Source organism: Dipodomys ordii, unplaced genomic scaffold (genome assembly GCF_000151885.1).
Source record: "Dipodomys ordii isolate 6190 unplaced genomic scaffold, Dord_2.0 Scaffold40, whole genome shotgun sequence".
NCBI lineage: Eukaryota > Metazoa > Chordata > Mammalia > Rodentia > Heteromyidae > Dipodomys > Dipodomys ordii.
Genome location: NW_012267256.1, coordinates 10229932 through 10243691, shown reverse-complemented (window position 1 = coordinate 10243691; position 13760 = coordinate 10229932). Strand labels below are relative to the sequence as shown.

The following is a 13760-nucleotide window of genomic DNA, read 5'->3' as shown; positions in this document are numbered from 1 at the left end:
CGCGCCCGCTGCTGTCGCTCGGGCTGCTGCAGCTGGTCCTGGGCTGCTGCATGGTGGCGCTCAGCTTCGGGGCGCTGTCTCTGAGCAGCTCCCCGCAGGTGAAGAACTCGTGCCCGTTCTGGGCCGGCTCTTCGGTGAGTACGGCGGCGTGCGCACCCCGCTGGCCCCGGCCAGTGTCCCCCCTCGACCCCCCCCGTCCCAGGGCTGCGTTTAGGGGGGCGCACACCCCGTGAAGACTGGGGGGGATGCTGAGTGTGTGTGTGGGGGAGTCAAGTTCAAGGGGGGGCGGGGAGGGAGCTGGGCACTGTCTGTCCTCAGGCTGGAGGATTTTATTGTCACCCCCCCCATCAAGTTATTATCACAAAACAAAGCGATCGAACTCTTGGAGAGACTGGACGCAGGATGTCATGAATGCAATGATTAGATGTGCGGGATGGACGGAGTGACAAGGGACAGACAGGGCCCCCTCACTAGGTTTTGTTCCCTGTTTAAAGACGCATGGGATTGTGGAACGTGCCTGGTGTTGGATGGCTTCCACTCTTCCTTGAGAAAGGTAATGGGAGGGTGCGTGGAACTCGCTGCCTGCTTGCACCCGGTCATTAAAAGAAAGGTCCCCCCCTCACTCCAGGCGAGCCCCTGGTGCCCTGGCAGACTGCTGTGCACAATCTGATTCTCAAGAAATAGAACCTGTCATTACGGAGGAGCCCTGGGAGTGTGGGGCAGGTGGCTGGAGACGTCTGTCTTGCTCCGGACCCAGTCCTGAGCTTGTCTAGTGAGGAAGATTGATTCTCCAGAGAAGCCTAACCTCCAGCCAGCCTGCATCTGTCTCTCCTTCTTCCTTCCAAGACTTCTACAAGTTGCAAGACATGCAGCCCCTGAGATATGCAGGCAGCGAGAAGAGGTGGACACAGTTCTTTGGAATGATTGTAGAGGATCAGCAAAGTAAATGATAGCTATGAACTAAGGCAACCCGGTAGTATGGCAGTTGCTATAGGTTTTACAACTATCTGCAGTTGAATCAACGTCTGTATTTTGTAGAAACTGTGCTCTTAAAGGGTCACACATTACCCAGCTTCAAAAGCAAAATTTAAGAGTGTAGGGAGCACTTATTAAACCTAGAGTAATTGCTTGAATGAAAACCTTAAGAGCAGCAGGTTCCTTGAGTTTGAATGGAAAAATTTGCACTTCCTCTGGACCAATCGACTCTTCTTTTGAAATACTTAGATGATAGACGGTCATACTGATAGCCATCTGGCCTGGGCTGTGTATGGGGAGTGAAACTCACAATTTGTGCATCAGTTGGACAAAATTCTGTCTCTTGCCTTGGGACCCTGTCGCTGTTTTCTGGAAATTGCCAAAGGCTGGGTATTCCAAGCAGTGTAGGAGTTAGATCTCTTTGTCTCCCTACACCACTTGCCTGGCAGCAATCAGCCAAATGGTAGCTGTGTTTTATTCCTTGGGATGCCACAGGCCAGATTCTTATGTAATTTTTAAATTATTATTCATATTTTTAAAGGAATTTGCCGTTTGTAAAATCACAGTCTATGTGTTATCAAAGATAGATAGTTTAGGACTCTCTCTCTCTCTCTCTCTCTCTCTCATGCACATATATGTAGGCATGTCAGGGCTTGGGCACTGTCCCTTAGCTTTTTTTGTTAAAGGCTGGCACTCTACCACTTGAGACACAGGTACGCTTCAGGCTTTTTGGTATTTAATTGGAGGTAGGAGTCTCACAGACTCTTCTGCCCAAACTGGCTTTGAACCTCAGTCTTCATAGCTCAACTTCCTGAGTAGCGTGAGTGGCTAGTACTTGGCTGGTTTTCTTTTTCCTCTTCTAATGTTCAAACCTGAAATCAGTTTCCTTTTGAGAATTATTTCAGAGGTAAATAAATGCTCTTAGATGTCAGCTGAACTGCAATTGGATTTGATGAAGTATAACACAAAGATTATCAGCAGGAGATGAAGGCCAGTACTCTGGGCTTGCCAGTAGACAAGTCCTTATCTCTGAATTGAACCAAACAGAGAAGGAAAGAGCAGAGAAGGAAGCAGGGGGTTTGGAATTGGACTCTCTCTCTCTCTGTCATCAGGCTTGAACTCAAGGCCTGGGCACTGTCACTGAGATCTTTCGCTTAATGCTAGAGCTCTAGACTTTGAACCACAGTACCACTTCAGTGTTCTGGTGGTTAATTGGAGATGAGAATCTTATGGACTTTCCTGCCCAGGCTGGCCTTGAACCTCAATTCTCAGATCTCAGCCTCCTGAATAGCTAGGATCACAGGCCCGAACTACCAGCGCACTGTCCCTGGATTCTCTTTTATTTATTGTTCCTAACCCTGTAACATCTTTGTTTTGTGACATGTTCCTGACATTGATCTCAGAATCTGCAGAATCATAACAGGACCAATCGATATAACCACAGAACAATTAAATGAGATTTAAAGAAAGTACTATAAGAATACTATGATTTTCTTGATGCCTTAGGACAAAAAAGTGTGTCATGTTTTGAATTTGTGTAGGTGAGAAGTTAGTTTTTTGTTTAAGGCCTTGTATTATAGAGAGTTTTAGATTTATACCAACACTACAACAAACCTATAGATAGCCCTCACTCCATTTCAAAATGGTTTCACCTCTTCCGTAACCCATCCTGAGCTCTGCTGCTGTGAGAGTTCTGGTAGCTTCCAGAAGCATGGGTGAGAAGTAGGCCCAGTCCATTTGTCAGATGAAGTTACTGTTTTGTTTGGAATCAAATCTCAGGCATCTTCTCATTCCATGTATAAATATTTCAATGTGTGCATATATTTTTTAAAGAAATGCAAATGATTAAGTTCAGGCATTTATTTTAGGCACCTTCTATGCAATTGTAATTTTGAGCTTTTGTTAACAACTATTTTTATTGTTATTATTGTTATTATTAAGGTGCTATACAGAGAGATCACTAAAGCATAAGTCAGGTAATAAGTACAATTCTTTGTGGACAGTATTTCCCAGTTTCCCCTTCCCGTCCTTGCCCACAAGTTGCATAGTTTATTTTCTCTGTACTATATACTATCATGCCTGTATTTGTTTATCCTTTCTTCCTCCATTTCTGCATCCCATTCTCCTCACTAAAAAGACAAAAACAAACCTAAAAGCAAAGGCAAACTACCACTATCACTAACAGCAAAACCCTCTTATTTCCCTTTCCTAGAACTAGTTTTGATAAATAGTATTTTAAATGTTTGGAGGAGTAAGGCCTTTGTTTTTTTTTTGTCGGTCCTGAGGCCTGAACTCTGGGCCTAGTCACTGTCCCTCAGCTCTTCAAGGCTAGTGCTCTACCACTTAAGGCACAGTGCCACTTCCGGCTTTTTCTACTTATGTGGTGCTGAGGAATCGAACCCAGGGCCTCATGCATGCAAGGCAAGCACTCTACCACTGAACCACCTTCCCAGCCCCTCAATGTTTATTTTTAAATAGATCATGTAAATCTGGTGTTGGTGGCTTACTCCTATAATCCTAGCTACTCAAGATTGAAGTTTGAAGTCAACTCCAGCCAATGAAGTCCCTATGAAACTTATCTCCAATTAACCACTCAAAAACCAGAAGTGGAGCTGTGTCTCAAAGTAGTAAAGAGCTAGTCTTGAGCAAAAGAGCACAGGGACAGTGTCCAGGGCCTGATTTCAAGTCCCATGATGGACAAAAAAATAAAAATAAACGAATAAAAAGATCATGTAAACAGCATAGAGAGATTCCGAGAAGTGAGCAAGAAGTCTTAAGTGCCCCTGGCATTTTGCATTTCATTAAGAGAAACACTGAAATATCAACACATGTGCCCATCGATCCAATACCAGCCATTGTAACTCCTCTCATGCTTCAAGGCAAACTCCAGATATAACATTAAGCATTAACTACTTCAGTACAGAGACAGGCACTGGTGGCTCATGCCTGTAATACTAGCTGTTCAGAAGGCTGAGATCTGAGGATGGCAGTTTGAAGCTAGCTCAGGCAGACAAATCTGCGAGAAGAGCTCTTATCTCCAGCCCAAAGCTAGAAGTGGAGGTGTACCAGAGTAGAGTACCAGACTTGAGTGGAAAAAGCCAAGTGAGAGTTTGAGGCTGAATTCAAGCCCCAGTACTGGAATGAAACAAAACAAATATCTCAGAGTGTTTTTCTAAAAAGAAATATGGTACATTGCAAATAATTCAGATCCTTAAATTGTTTATTTTTAAACAGAGCTCAAAATTATGGCTGAGGACTGCAGAAATGAAAAAAAAAACAGTATTCCTGATTTTTTTTTTATTGTGAAAATACTGTACAGAGGGGTTACAATTACATGGGCAAGATAATGAGTACATTTCTTATCAAGCGTTGTAGCCTCCTCCTTTGTTTCCCCTTCCCATCCCTTCCCATCCTCCCCCCACCCAATCCTCCCGGCGCCCCCCCCACCCCCGCACCAAAGTTGTGAAGTTCGTTTTCGACATAACGACTTGTACATCTCATTGTTGCAATGGGTCCACCTGTATCCCTATTTAAACGATTTGTTTTTCCCCTTCCCCTCCACAAATTATACCAACATCAAATACAGTGAAAGCAGGGGTTATACTGTGGGGGAGGGACATACAAAGCAACAAAGAAATAATCTTATAAATGTGTTAGAAACAATCGCATGAAAGAAAAAAAATTTAAATACATATCTTAGAGTTCATTTCCCTAACATCACCTTATCTGACCTTTTCTGCTTGACTCAGACATATACTAAATATTGCAAATAAGGGAAACCATGGGACCTATGTTTTCCTGGTGTCTTTGATTTAGAGTTTACATGTCATGGAAGTCATCTGAGTACATTCCATAGCTTTTCAGTAAATCCAGTCATGCAACCATCATCACACTCAGTTTCAGAAATTTTTCTTTCGTTTTTTTTTTGTCTTTTCTTTTTTGGTTGGAAAATTTTCATCACCACCAAAAATTATTAGCAGTTACCCCCCTTTTCTTCTTCCCCCTGCCCCAATGACCCCATCCAGGCCCCCCCCCAATTGACCCCTGTCCTGTTTCTATGGACTTGTCTGTTCTGCGTGGTTCATATAAATGAGATCATCATATACTATGTGATCTTTAATGACTGACTTCTTTCACTTCCCATGTTGTCTGGGTTTACCCAATGTTGTGCCATTTATCAATAATTTATTTGTATTAATTGTGGACTGATATTTCATTGTATGACATACCACATTTATAGGTGCACCCAGAATTTCTTTGCCTTGTCTTTTCCTCCCCCCCTTTCTATTCCCATTTATCTTTTCCCTCCTTCCTCTCTTCCCTCCCTCCCTCAGCAGTGGGGCTTGAATTCAGGGTCTGCCCGTGCACTACCACTGAGCCACACCTCCAGCCCCTCTTAGACTACTATGAGCACTTGAGTGGAAGAGTCAATTAAATACAATGGACTTGAGTCTATGTTTGAACACCATAGCATTCCTCATATTGCAAACTTCCAGCGACTATTGGGTACTTTGTGGTAGTCAACTGACGAATCTTGGTTTTAGAAAAAAACTGATTATGTATTTGATATCCAGTTAGGTTGCAGGACAAATATTCATTTGAAAATGCTATTTTGTTAAGCAACATAATTAAGAGACATCTCTCCTTATATGTCCCTGTACATTCCCTCATTCTGAGCCTGAAGTTGAGGTTGCCTGCATTTTCCAGAATATCAAAAAGATACTTTATCTGTTAAAAATGAACAACTCCTAAAAGAATCTTTCCCCATGCTTTTAGGTTCATATTTTCAACAGCTTGAAGGGAGTGTTTGAGCACTCTATCATTTTTTTCCTTTATCCTTGGTTAATGACTCAATATATTATCATCCCCAAAGATCATGATACTAAGAGATGAGCCATCTTTAAAACTATCTGTAAACTGGGCGTGGTGGTGCATGCCTATAATCACAGATGAGACAGGAGAACTGAGAGTTCCAGACTGGTCTGAGGTACGTAGTTAGGATCCTAGCTGAAAAGCAGACAACCCCAGAACCTCTGCAGTGACAAAACCCCCTGCAGTAGGTAGCTGAGGGGGGAATCTTCGTGTCCCTCTCCAAGCCTCCCTGTCCTGGTTCTCAGAGGAGGGTTATGTTTAATGAATATTAATTACATCCCACTGGGATTATGGGAGTCCCAGCCTACCACACTGGGCTAGACTTAATTAAAGACTAGAGAGAACATCCGTTTGTTTAATGACTGTGATGGCACCCATAATCCTTTGCAGCTAGTTCAAGGCAAGTGACTGAAAGGTGGTTATTGGATTTTGTTCTTCTCAGAGAACTCGAATAGCCTTGATCACTGCACGCATTTGGTTCCCTCTGCTTTAAGACAATGATCTAAATTATGATAAACCCCTTTCTTGAGTTTATGATTTGGGAGGGGGGAAATTCTGCTTTCTTTTTTTATTGGGGGGGGGGTCTGGTTGTGGGGCCTGAACTCTGGGCCTGGGCGCTGTCCCTAAGCTCTTCAGCTCAAGGCTAGCGTTCCACCCCTTGAGCCACTACGCCACTTCCAGCTTTTTTCTTTTTGTTTATGTAGTGCTGAGGAATCGAACCCAGGGCCTCAGGCATGCAAGGCAAGCGCTCTACCACTGAGCCACCTTCCCAGCCCCAAATTCTGCTTTCTTAAAAGAAAACTTGACCCTGGTGAACTTTAACATCAGTCTTTTAATAAAGATTGCAATAATGAAACATAAAGAAAGAACAAACAGTTCAAGGATAAGATGACATAAACACTGTGAGCTCTCTATCAGCTAATAGTAAATATAAACATATACACATCAAATGCAACTTCAGGATTTAAGCATATTTTAAGTATATTTTTTAGAGTACATTTTCTTCATTCCCTTATTTTACTTGACAGCGGGATCATGTTGATCAGTACTGCACCTTGATTGTTTGTGTCTTTGAACCTGGTTCAGTTGCACTTCTGTAAAGTGGGTGGGATGATTCTTGCCGCAGGATTGAGTTGAGAAAGTGTAAACAGAAAACATACATGAAAGTGCCTAAAGCTGGACTCTAAGACCAGATAGAATCCTGGCCATGTTTTTTAAACACCAAGGCACTTTTCAATCAAGGTAGAACCAACAGGATGCTTTGTATTTTTATAGGGCACCCCCCCCCCCAACTATTGGCCAGACATGAGTGGCTCATGCCTATAATCATAGCTACTCAGGAGGCTGAGATCTGAGGATTGAGGTTCAAAGCCAGCCCAGGCAGGAAAGTCCATGAGACTCTTATATCCAATTAATAACCTGAAAACTGGAAGTGGCGCTGTGGCTCAAGTGGTAGAGTTTGCCTGGAGCTGAAGAGCTCAGGGATAGTGCCCAGGCCCAGAGTTCAAACCCCATAACAAAAACACACACACAAAAAAACTCCCAAAACAAAAACAACCCCCCCACAACTATCACATGTATATTAGAAACAGCCAGTTGCCTACTCTTTCAGTTTTAAATGAGTTGGGCTAGAAAGGGAGGAGTTCCTCTTCCCTCCTAAGCCTTTCCCTCCCCTCCTGTTCAATATCCTCCCCTCTCCTCCCCTCCTTTTCCTCCACTCTCCTTTTTTCCTCTTCCCCCCCTCCTCTCTCTTCTTCCTCTCCCCCTCCAATCTTTCAGCTGCCATCTAAAAGCAATAGGGTAAGATAAGTTGTTGAAAGGTGGTTTTTTTTTTTTTTTGGTGTGTATGCTTATTTACAGGGTAAACATGAGATATTAACAATTTAGGTTTTTTTTTTCTTTAAAAACCTCTCTGTTTTGATACAGCAGCTTTTGACAGCAGATCCAGAACATTTTTGCCTGAAGGCATGTTTGTGGATTAGCTGAGGAAACTGGGGCAGTGGAATTATAAGCTTTGATCTTAATGATTTGGCTTTTAAGCTGGCAAATGAAGGCACCGTTCACCACAGTGGTGGTAAGGTTCAGAGACCTCTTTGCATTATCAGAAAGAAAAACAAAAGAAAGGAAAAGTCTCTGCTTTACTGTAATCTACAAGGAATAGTTTATGACTAAGTGAAAGGAAATTTGCATGCAATCGCATGATAATCATGTAGAGACCAGAGGCTGGAACATCACTCCAGGCAGGCTGCTCCTGGGGCTGGAAGAGGATTGTTGATGTATTTTTTCAGGCACAAGAGGAGAAAGTGTGTCCAGGCTCCACAGTGACTCAAGCAAGCTCATCTCCTATTTCTGTCCTTCCTTCCTTCCTTCCTTCCTTCCTTCCTTCCTTCCTTCCTTCCTCCCTCCCTCCTTCCCTCCCTCCCTCCCTCCCCTCCTTTGTGATCCCTCATTGAGTTCCTCCTAGGAGCTTTTAGTGGTACTCCAGCAAGTTGTACTTGCCCAGACCCTCTGGAGAGAGTCAGTTGAACACCTAGTCAGATGGTGTATAGGAGCCAGGAAAGACCCTGGCTGAGGGCCCACTTGACGCCTTTCTGATAAAGCTCTAGCCCCAACAGGATACTCTGCCTCTTTCTTTCTTTCCTTGAATTCATGAGGGATTGAATTCATGAGTTCCATTCCTGCTGGAGACCAGAGGGAGCATCCGTTCCCTAGTTCTTGAATTCTTTAAAGACTCATTCCAGCCAAGTGCTAGTGGCTCATGACTGTGATCCTAGCTACACAGGCTGAGAGATCGTGAGGATTATGATTCTAGGCCAGCCAAGGGAGAGAAGTCCTCAAGCCTCCATCTCTAAAAACACATGGCTGGAGGTAGAATAGCTCAAGTGGTAGAATGCCAGGTGAGCAGATCTAAGGTTTTGAGTGTAAACCTTAGAACGCTTCTACTAAGAAAAGGATCTCCAATGTACCACTTCCGTTCCTGCTTTCATTCCAGAGATTTCCACCCCTCTTGTCTATATTTAAGCTTTTCTCCTCCCCAGGCACAGGAAGTCATTGGGATCAGGGAAGCATAGCAACCGCCCTACATAAGGGAAAGGCCAATCAATCAGCTCGTGTGTAATACCGTAGGCACAGACCACACTTATCACGGGGCAGGGAGCAATATCCAATTGGAAGTCAGAGGAATGCATGGATACCGTGCCTGGTGAATGGAGCTTCAGAAAAGGAGGATAGGGGGCTGGGAAGGTGGCTCAGTGGTAAGGCGCTTGCCTTGCATGCCTGAGGCCCGGGGTTCGATTCCTCAGCACCACATAAGCGAAAAAAGCCGGAAGTGGTGCTGTGGCTCAAGTGGTAGAGCTGTGCCCTTGCTGCGGGGCTCAGGGATGCAGTTTCCTACAGCCCCAGTTTCCCACAGCAAGGAAACAGCAGTTCTTACAGTGATGATGGGGATTTGTCATCCAGTCCCTGAATTTGGCATATATCTTGACTTTTTCATTGAATCGTGCTTTGTCCACTTTATATTTCTCTCCACCAATATCACGAGCATCATTGTCACTATACTTTGAGATTATTAATATTTGTATCTGCCATATACATTTTATGCATAAAATAATTATATGGTATTATACGTTATACAACCTATATCATACATAATTATTACATGCAATTATTATATGTAATATAATTATTATATGTAATATAATAGAGCTATATAAAATATAAATTCATGCTGCTACTGGGACTTGAACTTTGGGTCTCTTGCTCTTGATTGGCTTTTTTTTGTTTTTTGCTGGTGCTCGGGCTTGAACTTAGGGCCTGGGAGCTGTTGTTGAGCCTCTTTGTGCTCAAGGCTAGTGCTCTACCACCTGAGCCACAGCACCACTTCTGGCTTTTTCTGAGTAGGTTCTTGGAGATCAGAGTGGCACAACTTTCCTGTGCGGGCTGGCTTTGAACCACAATCCTCAGATCTCAACCTCTAGAGTAGCTGGGATTACAGGTGTGAGCCGCTAGCACCCGGCTTTGCTTGGCTTCTTTGCTTAAGGCTGCCACTATAGTACTTGAGCCACACTGCTACTGCTCATTTTATACATATTAAAAAAACACATTTTCTGGGATTTGTTCTTAGTATATGTTGACAAAATATCACTCCTCAAGGAAGAAATAAAGAGTATGGCTTATTTTGTTTTCGGTCTCAAAGGCCCTTTATTTGAAATAACACTAACATCTGTCATAATCTATTACAATAAAAATATAAACACCTTTTACCTTAACTCCATTCTTCATACTTTATCCACCTGTTCAATAGAAATAAAAGCTCTTTTTTTTTCCCTGTGGTACTGGGTTTGCATTCAGGGCCTTGTCCTTGTTAGGCAGGTGCTCTGTCCTGTTGAGCCATGCCTTCAGCCCAGAGCACTTGTTTTGAAAGATATCTGTCCCTGGATATTTACTCAGCATTGTTTGTGAAGGGAAAACTAGAAATGAGTGTTTCGTGAATATAGAAATGACTGAATGTGTGGTGTAGAGCCACATAATGGGGTGTTCTGCCGCCATTTAGCTGACATGAATCACAGCTAATACAGGACCTCAAAGAGATTTCCCTGAACTATTTATTGGCCAAGAAGAAGAGGAAGCAAGAACAGTGTACATTTTATGATACATTTTTTTCTTTTGTAGAAATCACACTCCTGTGCCTATGAATACATACTCATCCCAGTGAGGGTATTTGTGGATGAGAATTTGAAGAGCAAATGCTGGGCACTGGTGGCACATGCCTATAATCCTAGCTACTCAAGAGGCTGAGATCTGAGGATTGAGACTCTAAACCAGCCCAGGCAGGAAAGTCTGTGAGACTCTTATCTCCAGTTAACCAGCAAGAAGATAGAGGTGGAGGTGTGGCTCAAGGGGTAGAGTGTCAGCCTTGAGTAAAAAAGCCAAACAAGAGCATGAAGTCCTGAGGTCTAGCTCTAGTGACACACACACTTGAGGATTTAGACAGCATCTATGTACATAGCGGAATGTGTAGATATACAAAACTGTGAACCTGGAAAAGATGGGTAGATGGGGGATGTGTAGAGTACAGCTTAGATTATTTTATGGGATTTTACCTTTGGAGCAGGACACTTCATGGTAATAACATTGTTCGAATGTCCAAAGTAGTTCTCCATAAAGCTGAACCCCAGGGGTCTATATTCAGAGACACTGGTAACAAACACCAATGAATAATTCAAATCAACAGTTATCTCCGGCAGTGTGTGTTTCCCTCCAGAGCAGTGAAATTTTCAGCTCTGTGTTCACAGAAGCTACGTGCATTGTCTCGGCCAAGTTGAGTGGGCTGCAGGGTGGGTGGATGGGTGAGTAGCCCCTGCACATGTGGAAGGGTATGTAGGGATGTGCACACACACACACACGCACACACATTCATCTATGCACACACACACACTCATTCATCTATGCACACACACATTCATCTATGCACACACACACTCATTCATCTATGCACACACACACACACACACACACACACACACACACACACCTCCTACTATATGCCTGCTTGCTGGGTCTTAGAGTCTTAGAGTTCTGAGCAATCCCTCCACACAATGGGGGTCAAGGTTTGTGCTCAAAGAGACCTCAGAGATGGTTTCCTTCACTTATGATACATTTCTCAGGAAACCAGAGTTGAGGGCCAAAGATGGGGAATGACGAGACCAAGGTCAGAGCACTCACTTTGGGAAGCTGACTGGGGGAGGGATGGTCTGGCCTGGGTCTCAAGGCTCTGTGTGAAGAACTAGAGACAGCCCCCATACACGTGGAGAGGGACACAGCCGCTGGGTGTTTAGCTGCAGAGGTTGCTGGGGGAACCGGAGGTGGCATCCTGTTAGAGGTAAACGGACTGCAGCGGTACAGTGCCTGGGAGACAGATAAGAAGACATTTAGACCCAGACCCATAAAGAGAAGTCAGCTGCCTGCCTGTCCACGTGTGGGTTTGGTCTTTGCTACTGAGAGGCAGATCTGTTCCCTCCCTGATGTGGTGCTGTGAGGGATGGGCCCTCTGCTTTGTGGGCGTGGGCACGTGTGGCTTGTAGTTAATGAGCAGAGATGGTAAGCTGGCATGTGGGAGGGATCTTGGCAAGAAAAAGTACCATCAACGAGACCCAAGCCCAACTGCATTCAGCAGACACTGGTGACCAGGGTAAAATGTGCCCCCAGGACACACTCAGATGGCTGTGCCTGGGCCTGAGGAATTCCTTTGATTCATCTCTTCTCTTTTCTTCTTTCTTCTTTCTTCTTTCTTCTTCTTCTTCTTCTTCTTCTTCTTCTTCTTCTTCTTCTTCTTCTTCTTCTTCTTCTTCTTCTTCTTCTTCTTCTTCTTCTTCTTCTTCTTCTAATTCTTCTTCTTCTAATTCTTCTTCTTCTAATTCTTCTTCTCCTCCTCCTCCTCCTCCTCCTTCTCCTCCTCCTCCTCCTCCTCCTCCTCCTTCTCCTCTTCTTCCTCCTCTTCCTCCTCTTTCTTCTTTCTTCCAGTCCTGGGGCTTGAGCTCAGGGCCTGGGTACTGCCCCTTAGCTTCTTTTGCTCAAAGCTGCCACTCTACCATTTGAGCCACAGTGCCACTTCTGGCCTTTTCTGTTTATGTGGTCCTGAGCAATTGAACCCAGGGCTTCATGCACTCTACCACTAACTAAGCCACATTCCCTAGCCCTCCTCCCCCACCTCTCTCTCTCTCTCCTTCCTTCCTTCCTTCCTTCCTTCTTTCCTTCCTTCCTTCCTTCCTGCCTGCTTGCCTGCCTGCCTGCCTTTCTTTCTTTCTTTCTTTTGTGATATTCACAGGGGTTACCATTTCATAAGTCAAGTGATGAATACATTTTTTTGGTCAGTTGTGAGGCTTGAACTCAGGGGTGCTGTCCCTGAGCTCTTTTATTCAAGGCTAGTGCTCTACCACTTTGAGCCATAGCACCACTAAGAATTTTCTGGTGGTTAATTGGAGGTAAGACTCTCATGGACTTTCCTACCTGAGCAGGCTTTGAATTGCTATCCTCAGATCTCAGCTTCCTGAGTAGCTAGGATTACAGGTGTGAGCCACTGCTGCCTAGGTAATCTTCTTCTTTTTTCTTACAGGTAATTCTGTCTGGGATCATAGGGTTAACCACTTGGAAAAGACCCATGATTCTTCTGGTATGTACCCACCTTAGAACTTATGCTCTATAGAATGTGCTATGTAGGAAGTCTGTAGGAATGAGACATTACAAAAGGGCTTCAGCTTCCTTGGTAACTAAATAAATAGCTAATGATGGGCAACATCAAAGACAGATGTTTCGAGGATCATCACAGAAGATGATAATTTTGCTGGTTTTCTGCTTGGCTGTAAACTTCTTTTTTTAAACTAAGTCTTTTATGTGAAAATACTGTACAGAGGGGTTACAGTTACATGAGCAAGGTAATGAGTACATTTCTTATCAAGCATTGTTGCTTCCTCCTTTGTTTTTCCCCTACCATCCCTTCCCTCCCATCTCCACAACTACCCTCCCCCCACCTAAATTGCAAAGTTCATTTTTTGACATAGCATCTTGTACATCTCATTGTTGCAGTGAGTCCACCTGTATCATTATTTAAACTATTTGTTTTTTCCCTTCCTCTCCCTAAATTATATCAATATCAAATACAGTGAAAACAGGGGTTATACCATGGGGGAGGGACATACAAAGCAACAAAAAAAATCACATGGTACCTTATAAATACTTTAGAAACAATGCGAGAAAGAAAAAAAACCCACTTGTGTCCTTATTTTGGGATTCATTTTGCTTAACATCATCTTATCTGAGCTTTTCTGCTTGTCTCAGACATATACTAGTTATTGTAAATAAAGGAAACCATGGGACCTATATTTCTTTGGGCCTGGATTACTTCACTTAATATA

The 13760-nt window shown here is 43.7% G+C and overlaps 1 protein-coding gene across 1 annotated transcript in view; it reads left to right on the top strand.

Moving 5' to 3' along the window:
- Positions 1–5: 5 nt before the first annotated feature.
- The window catches only part of Fam189a2 (family with sequence similarity 189, member A2), a gene marked incomplete at its 5' end in the record, with an annotated part of 55504 nt that continues 41749 nt past the window's right edge, over positions 6–13760 (top strand). The window contains 2 exons of the mRNA XM_013018402.1: positions 6–134; positions 12962–13018. Of these exons, the coding sequence (XP_012873856.1) occupies positions 6–134; positions 12962–13018 (186 nt within the window). The remainder of the gene's footprint in view (positions 135–12961; positions 13019–13760) is intronic.